Below are 11122 nucleotides of genomic sequence, written 5' to 3'. Positions count from 1 at the left end.
CTAGGTACACCGGGCTATAAATTCTGACACACTGTATCTCGAAACCGAGTTGGCGTTATGAGCATCCCATAACGCCAACGGCCCATAACACCAATTGTTCATTACACCAGCAGTTGGTGTTATGAGCCGTTGGCGTTATGGTCGTTGGCGTTATGGGAATTTTTAGTTGGGGTAATGGGGAGTTGGCGTTATGATCCTTACCCGTCATGACCACTCTTTTCTACCCCACTTATCTCCCTCCCTCTTTTACTTTACCTTTGAAAGTGAATTGTTAATAACGATTAGGAACTAAAATGAGATTTATTTATCACAAACCAAAGATCTTTGATATTTATCACATTTCTTAAGAAACTTTAAACAATATTTCATTATATTCTTGTTCTTCGAATAAAAACTTAGCCGTATTTACAGTTTTACATCATCTTCTTGTCCTTTGAATGAAAACAGTTTTACTCCTTTCTGACCTTCTTTTTGTTTCTAAAAGCCATAAAGAAATTGTAGGATAGATATCAATGTCTTCTATGCTTATGTTTCTTAAACATATTCTTAATTATTGATCTAGACAGTCCGCATTTAGCTCGACGAATCTGACTGATTGTAGCATAATAACGTCAAATTGCATTACTGCCAGATGCCGGGAAATACGTTCGATTTAGGAGTAGAAATAAGTCAAAATTCGCAATTTCATTGGCTGTGGGAAACTGAGAGCGCAACGCTTTTATCATTTTCTCTTTTCGGTATAGTATTATACTTTTAATTAAAAATAAACTGGTCATTAGAACCAGTGAACCCCCAGATTCCATTTAATTTACTGGTCATAGTCGCCACCGCCTTATTTCCAACACTGGTTGTGTATGGTGTGTCTTTTGTGCAAAGAATATATATATATTCTTTGTTTCATAAGAAAGTGCCCCGGGCCCAGCCATCAAATGCAAATTGTGTCTCTAAAAGAACTATATTCTCTACTTTCGTTACCCACATCCCACGTTGTTGCGGGTTACAGTTCTACCGAAGACTAAATAGCGATATAGTCTTTGTCTTCTACAGCCCTGGTTGTGTTTCTTGCTTGAAACTTGTTGTTATGATATTTTTACTAAGTATTTACCTCTAAGTAATAGTTAAAAATGGAGTCAAATATCCAGTTTCATCAAATGGGTCTTGACGACAGAATATTACAAGTAAGATAATAAAATTACCGTTTACTTTAAGCCTGTTTTCTAGTATCAATATCAAAGGCTCTATTTGATTTTAGCACATGTATAACATCAGCATTGTCTATTTAGGCAATTTCAAAACTGAAATGGGAGTCACCCACCTTAATACAGGAAAAAGCAATTCCTCTAGCACTAGAAGGAAAAGATATCTTGGCAAGAGGACGAACTGGTTCTGGGAAAACTGGCGCCTTTTTGATACCCCTCATTCAAAAACTTTTATCAATTAAAAATGTAAAATGTTTTTAGTAGATATGTTAAAGATGAAAGTGTAACTATAAATTAACAAATTGTTATTTGAAAGGATTCAAATGCTAAACTTGAAATTCGAGCAATAATCCTTGCACCCAGTAAAGAGTTATGCAAGCAAATTAACTACCATTTTAAAGTACGCTTAATTAATCACTTTCAACTTCAATACATGGTGTAATATAGCCTTTTTTTTATATATTTAGTCTTTAACAAACTCGTGTGGTCCAATTCTTCGTAGTGTGGATGTATCGCAGAAGTCTGATGTTATCACGCAAAAGTAAAAGATGATAAATACTTTTTTATTATTTAAATATTATAATTTAGAAAGCAATATTGTTTACAGGCCTCTTTTGATGGAAAAACCAGATATTGTTATTGGAACGCCCAGTCAAATTTTGGCACACATTAATGCCAATAACATTTCAGTCCAAGAGTCACTGACAGATCTTATAGTTGATGAAGCTGATTTAATCTTTGGTTTTGGCTACAAAGCTGATGTGGAAGCCCTTCTAAAGCAATTGCCTAAGGTTTATCAGGCTGCCTTGATGTCAGCTACTTTGACTCCGGAAGTTTTAGAAATGAAGAAAATTATTCTTCACAATCCTGTTGTTTTAAAGTTAGAAGAACCTGAATTACCACAACTAGACCAGTTGACTCAGTATCACATAAAGTGCGTTATGACAAAATTATTTTTGTATTTTGTTCTTAACATATACTATTGTTATCTTTAGATGTGAAGAGGAAGAAAAATTTGTATTAATTTGTGCTATGATGAAGCTTAGCCTAATTAGAGGAAAAACTATTATATTTGTAAATAATGTTGACAGATGCTTTAGGTGTGCAATTTTAGGCCAAAAATTAGTAAGGCTGTGCAAGTCCTCTTTTTTTTAATTTCGAGTGAGTCAAGAGTCCAAATTTCGGGATTCAGTCCCATTTTCAGTACTAATTTGAGTCTTTGAGTCCTTAAGACTAACAAATAGAACTGCATGAACGCTACTGCAGCGCTAATACGGGACTTTAAATAATAAAATTGAAAATAAATACATTTAAAATATTAAAAAAAAATAAAAGAAGTCTGCGGACTCATCTAAAAATATTGAAGTGACTCCATGGCCATTCGAGTAGGTCTCAGACCAAGTACTCGCACAGCCCTAAAAATTAGAGTATGTTTCAATTTACCAAGGAATTTACTTGTTAGGTTAAAATTGTTTTTGGAGCAATTTGGTATCAAATCCTGTGTATTAAATTCAGAACTACCAGTTGTTTCCAGATGTCACGTAATAAGCCAGTTTAATGAAGGAATTTATCAGATAATTATTGCTTCAGATGAAACTGATTGCGCCGAAACGAAAGGACAAAAGCCCAAAGACAAAGGGTGAGTTTAAATTGGCCTTTTTGTTGTAGACTGAGCCTACATTTTTGTCCATCTTTAGAAAACGGAAAAAAGATAAAAACTATGGAGTATCCAGAGGAATAGACTTTCAGTATGTATCCAATATTGTGAATTTTGACTTTCCATTGTCTGTAGACTCTTATGTCCATCGAGTTGGAAGGACAGCTAGAGGAACACACAAAGGAACTGCTCTTTCTTTTATTTCTATCAAAGACCTGCCTCTTCTGGACGCTGTTGAGATGAAATTCAGCCAATCAGATGGTTGATATTACTAATTTTATTTATTTTGGATTGGATTTGTTATTTATCCAACATTCTTTAAGACCTGTCAAATCGCAGCATTTTTAAACCATATCAATTTAAAATGGAAGAAATTGAAGGCTTTAGATACAGATCCAGGGTAGTTATTTTTATAATAATGAGAATTATTGCTGTTAAATAGCTTGTATAAGCATGTTTGTCAATGTTATAGGATGCATTAAGGGCTGTTACCAAAATTGCCGTCAGGGAAGCCAGACTGAAAGAGATTAGGGCTGAACTGTTGAAGAGTCAGAAACTTAAAGTAAGAATCTCTCGATGGCTCTTTTTACAAGTGAATCTAATCCATTCTCTCCTGTGTAGACATATTTTGAGGACAATCCTAGAGATTTTCAAGCCTTGAGACATGATAAGGCTTTGCATACTGTTAAGTTACAGTCTTATTTGCATGATGTTCCAGAATATATAGGTAAATAATGTCTTTGGTAATTTTTTGTATACAATATATTAAAATTGACAATTCTCTATAGTACCTCCAACCTTGAGGAAAATGGTTAGAGCTGAAAGGTCCAAGAGAAGTAATAGAAAAAGTGATCAGTCACTTGCATCGACATTATATAATGACAACAAAAGTCAAACAAATAGGAAGAGAATACAGCAAAACAGAAAGAGAAAGGTATGTGTTTTTCCAGCATTCATAACGGAAAAGTTAACTAAAAGTTATATATTTATTCCTAGAATGAAGGAAAGGATCCTCTAAAAAATCTAAAGAAAATGAAATAAAATGAAACTTTTTTATTATTGAATGAAGCGTTTACACGTATATTTTTTAATTAACTTCATAGTATTTGCATAATATTTCATATTCAGCACTTAGAACATGTAATGTATTTTCATTACATGTATCCAAATATATCAGAAGTCTTGGCAAGTTGGCACTATCATAAACGTTGAAACAAAAAAAAATTTATTTACAAAAGTAACAAAGAAAATCTATTAGTTTTTCATTGTTTAAAAGCTAATAATATATTTTTTTACATATAAGCTATATTCTAACAAAGTGAAATCTGTATAATGATGAATGGTGTAAATGAAAAGAGTTATGGTAGTCATTTCTTATTAATATGATATCGCTTAAAGTTAAGAAGATAATTAGTTGCTTTGGACACATTTCGAAGGTATTACCGTAAATATTTTTACAAATTTAAACAATATCCCGGTGACTGCTCATTTACTATTGTCAAAATGAATGTGATGCAGCTATATTAAGAACAATTTTGGCATTATAGTGGTTAATATCTACACTATTGGCTGTGACTGTTTCTTCTGTCCCTTGGAGCAAAAGAAAAATCCCAATACCAATAAAATTGCACACACTATAAGTAGAATTATAAAAACTGTCAAACTAATTGCTGCAGGTTCGACAGATTCCTCTGGAATGGCATTTGTTGAGTTTATCATATAGCCTAAGGCCCACCCAACACTCGTGTTGTTAATCTGCAACAAACAAAAATAGTAATTTATGTATGTGGCAGAATATCGCCCAATGTTGTTGACAACTTGCCTTATTTGAAAATGTTAAAGTTTCCCAAACAGTGGCGTTGAATTCATATCCTTGGGTTAAAATGGCATCAACTGCAAAACCTTGCATACAAAAACGATCTAATACTTTTCTAACATTTTTGGGATAATCCGTAGCATTAACCTGTGAATTTTTGAATGCATTTGTTGTACAATCATAATGAATTAATCACATCATAAGCTTACTTCTGCCCAGTTTTTTTCGCAGAAGGTGTTCAAGTCTTTTCGATAGGTTTCAAGTGATTTATTAGCTGCTTTTAGGAAATCAATCGTGTAATAATAACTGGAGAATGCCTATAAATTTGGTGTATAGTATTTAATAAAAGCTCCGAGTAAATTAATAATTTAATCTCACCATAAACTTGATATTATCACCCATTTCCACATCGGTAATGGGTTGAAAGCACTCTTTATAACTTTTTGTGCTGCATTCTGCAGGATCAAATAGGGCTTCCACTTTTTGCCTACATTTTGTTGGGTCCGAAGTACCTTTTATTGTATAGGTTTTATTCTGAAAAAGCAGAAATATATAGTTAAACGCATACTATTTTCAGATTTTCAGATATTACCAATTTTTGTTCATTAAGAAAAACCCACTGCCTCAGGTAAGGTGTTTCGGTACATGGTTGATTAAAGAAAAAGTTTGCGTCATTCTGAAAAGTCCAACCTGTATGATGGCAGGGACTCTCTGCAATTTCTGAATATTCAGGATCCTAAATTTAATTATCACCTTGTTAATTTAAAAATACTTGAAAAACACAAATTGGTTAATAATACAGCAATTAGGCCGGCCAAGTATCGCCTATATATTTCAAAAGCTCCGTAGCAAAGGTAAGTAACGCTGAAGATGTGGTACGTTTCCCCGTATAATCGAAGAGTTTTAACATTTTTGGCGTCTTTAAATTTATCAACCACTTCGAATGATATTTGAGTAGAGGCGCCGCCCATGTCCAACGCACCAACCGTTGGATGCTATATTAACAGAAAATACTTATATGATATACCCATAAACGTTTGAAAAGTTATCGATAAGAATTATTACTATTTTGCTTTGAAGGTTTCCCAAAAGAAAATTACTGGTTATCCAAGCGAAAATACCTATTGAATGACGTGATTATCCAAGGTTATAGATTAACAGTTAATACACGAAAATATTTACCCTCATCTTGGCCGGAAATAATACCCACATCCTTTCGGTCCATACCAGATCGAGGAATAGCGCATTTTATAGCGGTGAAAGTTGCCAAATTTAGGTACGGATTAGACATGCTACGAGAAAGACGCGGGAAATGTAATATACAATCCATGTGCTTTCTAATCGTTTGATTTTGCCGCCAAATGCAAACCGAAGGAAACGAGTACCAACTAAAGAGCATTGGCCGTATCTCGATAATATATGATTTTAATTGTAATAGTTACTTGAGTATGCGCATTCCAGCGGTAGCTGCCAAATAGACTGGGGTTTCTTTTCTTTTCTCTTCCGGCACTTTTCCCGCTACTTCGTACAAACAGGGAATCAACGATTCCCCGGCGTCTTCCGGATCGGCGAAGCTTGAAATTCCGTCTAAACAATGGACAGTAATTCATTACCCGTGAAATTTATATCCCTGGAACTTGTTGGAAATACTATCACCGAATAGTTACCGTACCGTCAACGCCGCACGTATGAATTTCATTCACGTAGCCGGTTCCCTTGTATTTATCTCCCTTCCACTGATACAATAACGCTTCCGTGTGACTCGAACCAGCGTCCATAATAACTCCGTACTATATTAAAAAAAAACACATATTACAAGGTTTATTGCCTTCATAAATTGTCGACGGTCGTCGCGTAGTAGACATCACGAGAACCGGTAATATTATTTACGACATTTAAGCCTATTATTTCCTAATTACGCGTATTATTATTTTGGTTCCTCGTAGAACTTCCGCGTTGCTTTTGTTTTTGTAACATCAAAGTAAAATATTGTCGACCGTTATCGTTCGCTTGACAAGACGGTGTCAAGCGTATATCATTCGCGTTTTGCTTAAGATGACAGAAGAAAGTTGTCGGGAAGGGCTCCAAAATACTTCGTTACGCTAGAGAAGGGACACGCGAGAAAGAAACGAAGAGATTCCTTCTCTCAACACAGAGGCGAACATTTTCTAAATTGGAACGTCCCGGGGCGTCGGGAAGAAAAATATATCCAGCTAAAACGAGGGAAAGCCGCTTGTGAAGAAAAAGTTCAATAGACCACTTTGAACGTCAAAGTGTTTTCTTAGGGGTAGCTTCGTTGGGAATGAACCGTTTAACAGAGAACTAAACTACTATTGGACCCGTTGTACTTACATCAAATGGAATATCGCCTCCAGTTAGTGAGTAGAGCAACGACAGAAATATGATCCCAACCAAACCTACGACGATGGATAGGCCGGCTAGTATTTTGTAGTTAACCATTACTCCGGATGACGTGAAATACTTTTCCCGTTACTGACTGGTAGTAAGGTACGCAACGAACTACGGAAGATCACGGACGAATCCTTTCGCCAACCACTGCCCGAAAAAGATTTAAAAAATTAACTTATGTGGGCTTATATCGATGAAATTCCTTATCACTTTACACGACGTTATACGAAGCAGTCATTCATAATAATACCTCGAATGTGTGCCAAGAATATGTTTCGGCGCCAAATCTAGCGGCACATGAAAACGAAAACTCCTCTCCCCTCTCAACCCCAACCGGGATCTAGCCGCGACTTATAAAAATTTTAAGATCCACTCCCGGAAAGGGTAATTACGAATTCAACCTCGAATGGCTTCAAGGTGTTTTCTCTAATTATTATCACGGCGTTTTATTCATTATTATTTCTTTTTCTCAACGGGTCTCTTGTTTTTTCCTTTCGCAATTTTCGGCACCAAACGAAGCTAATGTAACCGCCTAAGTGGCTAGATTTGTCCATACCTGGTATTGGGTAAGCTAGTGCGACTGGATTCTGACGTTCCCCGAAGCCTTCTTGTTTCTCCTAATTTAAATTACGATGTTTTAACTAAGTCTTTGGGATGTTTTACTAATGAGCCCTTGTTTTATTCATGACCCGGTTGACTCACTTCTCCGCGACAGTTATCTCAAAGGCCTTCGAACGCCGTCTTAGGGTCCAAGCGAAGTCGCGCGAGGAAATTGGTCCACGTTTTTATCGTCATATTTTGTCAGATAGAGTTTATAGACTTCCTAATTTCTCGACGCGTAGTAGTAGGCTCCAGTGTTATTTATTTTAGAAAAAAATACATATATCCGGTTACGGTAATGAATTACCCGACAGAAAAGAAACTATCGCGATTATGGCCACTATCAAAACCCGGCTTGGAAAAACTATTTACGTAAGATCTTATTCGTGCCGACAGGAACTGTTAATTATCCGTTATTCAGATGTCGGGCTAGATTTCCTATGGCACTCTTATACACACGCTCAAATATCTAATAAACAATTATGTATTTATGTATATACTTAAGGATAATGACTATATTAAGACGATCCGTGGGCGCTATGGTTTAGTTTCCCTCTGCGCGAATGAGTTACTGCGTCGAATAAATTAACATTTAAAGGGGGGCACACTGACTGACCACATATCATTATCCCTAAGTATAAATAAATTAATTCTTGCTAATAGTAATAATAATAATTTTACATATTGGATTTCTTAAATCGTGTTAAAAGTCAGGAAACGTTGTAATTCGTCACGGGTTAGGATTTAAATTGTAATTGTTGGCCGGTTTATAAGCGTTAGTTCAGATATCAATATCTTTTAGTCAGGGCGTGCTTTGGGGAATACGTGATAAGGGTGTCATAACTTAGCGTATACGGTCGCTTTTTAAGCTAACACGTATAAAATTGGCGGGTTCCCCTTTTGTTTCCCTTTCTTTTTTTTTGCGCAATTAAACTCCTCCGCAATTCGAAGTTTGGCACTGAGAAAGGATCTCTCAACGTGAAACTAGTAACCACGAGCCTCTTTTTATTTTGGCGGTCAAATTATTAAATTGTAGTAAATTACATATCCTTGACGTTCCTTCGGGACATACCGCTCCCGGTTGACTTGTTTCCCCCGATATATTACAGAAACGTATCATTTCATTTCTTCATTTAAACCAATGCTAACCACACGCGTACGTTTACCGGGGATTTAAAATACGCAGCAAGACGCGATGTTGGTTATTTAATTGTTTGGCACGTCTCCTAAAAACGTTTTTCGTTTTTTGGAGGAAAAGGGTTGGTTTGAATTCCCCATTTCTTACTTTCTTCCTCGACTTCTCGGAGTCAAATGGCATCCCCCATCCAAGGATTCAAAGAGTTCTCAGCCCCAATACCGTGACTTCCTGATTTGACAATCTCATTAATCTTAGCCGAATCATTTTCCATTTACTGGTTACCCGATTTATACCTATACCCCTCCCCAAATCTACAAAATACGCGGCTTATTCCGCCAACGACAACGGATCCATACAAATTAGGTAAAAGTTACTCATTTTATATCTCAAGGTATACTGGCTAGCCTTGAACTCTTTGCAAACTCGGCGCTGTTTCTAATAGTTCTAATATTACTGGAGGATTTTTTACTGCGGTATTCAACCAGAGCCATTATTCGTGGTTTCGGATATAACCGAGTTTAACATATCTCTTATCTAAAGGCTTGCCCCGAAATATTACACCGTGAAGGCTCGACTACCTTGAAAACTTAAAAATGCGGTATCCCTACGAGAGATGTTTCCCATTTGTTTTTAATTGGTGAAACTTTCCCGCCAAAACCACGGAAACATTCACCGCATCCCGGCGTGTAAATTACGCTTGAAATTTATATTTACGATGAAAAATTTCAAAATTATACGGTCTAAGGATTTATAAAAACCTATTTTTCCTTATCCAATATTTTAAAAAAGTCACACAACTATCTCAATATTTTTGTAAAGATCAGCGGAAGCTTGCGAAGGTACATGTTTCGAGTGTATAACGTTAGCGGTATAGGATAATTTTATCTAAGAAAAATATTATATATTTCCAGTAATACTAGTACCGGCCGCGTGATAACCGGGGGTACCGAGTGGTTGGCCCAATGGTGACCCTGGAAAGTACAAACCGGTAAAGGAACATGTTCACTGGTCGTTTTCGATGTTATACCAACAATTTTAATAAGAATGCGATCTTAACGCGTACTGTCACCATTTTAATATCGACAAAATACACTTACAACCCCCGTCAATAGCGAACTGTAGCTGATGGATCTCTATTGTATCGCTACCTCTCTATCAAGTTTTTTTTTGACGTAGCAGTCTGGCACCGGGTTTTATATTATTTACTTTAAATGGTCGATATTGCGTCCCGCAGAATGGAGGTTGCTTACGGTATATTTCTTCACTAACCTTGGATCGCTTGTATTTGTATATTTCGAACGTAATAATATTCAATGGTTATACCTAATCTGGATGGGGAAATATAACTTCCCAACCTAGTAATAAAAACGTAGTTTGACGCGTGTTTTATGTTTCAAAGTGTACTTTGAAAAGCAGGCAATTGTAGAAATTTTGGAATTTATCCTCGATAAGTTTCCGTATGATCATATCGTTACGAAGTGTTATCTTTATTTAGATAAGTTCGTATTAAATAGGCTCTTTTATCAAAAAATACACCGGCTCTCAAGCCAATCTCTCCCATTATTCAATTTGCCGGTAAGAAAGAACACGGAGATTTCGAAATTTATCAGAAATCTTCGTATCACCATAAAATGGGTCACTTGGTCATTTGTAACAAAAAAAAATCCTAACCCTAAACCCATAATTATTTGCGCCATTTTCGCTTGCCCCGGAGAACGAACTATCAAACGTTTTTAAACCTATGCGTTTAGGAAAGTTAATAAATATTGACTACGCTATTTTAAAATTATAAACACTATTATTTAGTTTCTGTAGACTCTTAAGATTGTTAAATTTCAGTGCGGTAATAGTGATAATATAGAAGTAAACTTTGAAATTTATGACAGTTAGGCATGCTTGAAAAATTATTAATTTTTAATACGCACCACTACGTTTTGTGTTAGATTTTGGTTCAAAATTTACGGACTTACTTTGACGGTCAAAACTTGGATAAATCACCCGCGGTTAAGTAGAAATTTATTGAATAATGTTTATCGCGTTACTTTGGGAAATAATGTTATTCGCGAGAGATAAAGAGATCGAGCTGCGTCCGATCCCAGTTTTTCTCCGCGAAAGTTGTCCGCTTTTATTATTTGAAAATTTCTCTCTCTCTCTCTCTCTCTCTTGAACTTCCTCGACGCGAGAGGTTTGAAAAGACCGCCCACTTTCTCCTTCATTAAAATGGGGCATTCATATCATATTTCGTTTCCCAGCCGGGGCCAGTCATACGCGGCTCTCGTCTTTTCGGAAAGTAACAGAAACGC

The 11122-nt window shown here is 36.0% G+C and overlaps 2 protein-coding genes across 7 annotated transcripts; one reads left to right on the top strand and one right to left on the bottom strand.

Moving 5' to 3' along the window:
• Positions 1–906: 906 nt before the first annotated feature.
• Positions 907–3920, top strand: Ddx56 (putative ATP-dependent RNA helicase DDX56). The gene is made up of 13 exons (XM_090155539.1): positions 907–1178; positions 1284–1445; positions 1516–1599; positions 1667–1740; positions 1807–2133; positions 2195–2299; positions 2662–2838; positions 2897–3117; positions 3180–3256; positions 3329–3418; positions 3478–3583; positions 3645–3790; positions 3853–3920. Exons 1-13 carry the CDS (start codon positions 1125–1127, stop codon positions 3895–3897), a joined length of 1668 nt encoding a protein of 555 aa, XP_090011665.1. The 5' UTR covers positions 907–1124; the 3' UTR covers positions 3898–3920.
• On the bottom strand, positions 3895–11092 carry LOC149932428 (ectonucleoside triphosphate diphosphohydrolase 2-like). Of its 6 annotated transcripts, none has more exons than XM_090155542.1 (12): positions 10790–11092; positions 7025–7228; positions 6345–6462; positions 6115–6259; positions 5855–5964; positions 5738–5793; positions 5473–5667; positions 5265–5408; positions 5051–5206; positions 4882–4989; positions 4679–4819; positions 3895–4611 (listed from the first exon to the last, which is right to left on the bottom strand). In XM_090155542.1, exons 2-12 carry the CDS (start codon positions 7130–7132, stop codon positions 4414–4416), a joined length of 1479 nt encoding a protein of 492 aa, XP_090011668.1. In that variant the 5' UTR covers positions 7133–7228; positions 10790–11092; the 3' UTR covers positions 3895–4413. The 6 variants fall into 6 exon arrangements, with proteins under 6 accessions (XP_090011668.1, XP_090011667.1, XP_090011672.1 ...); XM_090155541.1 differs by lacking the exon at positions 10790–11092 and adding an exon at positions 10089–10199; XM_090155546.1 differs by lacking the exon at positions 10790–11092 and adding an exon at positions 10143–10160.
• Between the last annotated feature and the right edge of the window lie 30 nt (positions 11093–11122).

Source organism: Leiobunum rupestre, chromosome 8 (genome assembly GCF_980474605.1).
Source record: "Leiobunum rupestre chromosome 8, qqLeiRupe1.1.hap1, whole genome shotgun sequence".
NCBI classification, from domain to species: Eukaryota; Metazoa; Arthropoda; class Arachnida; order Opiliones; family Sclerosomatidae; genus Leiobunum; species Leiobunum rupestre.
The sequence above is the reverse complement of the archived record's forward strand: the minus strand, read 5'-3'. Positions and strand labels throughout refer to the sequence as shown.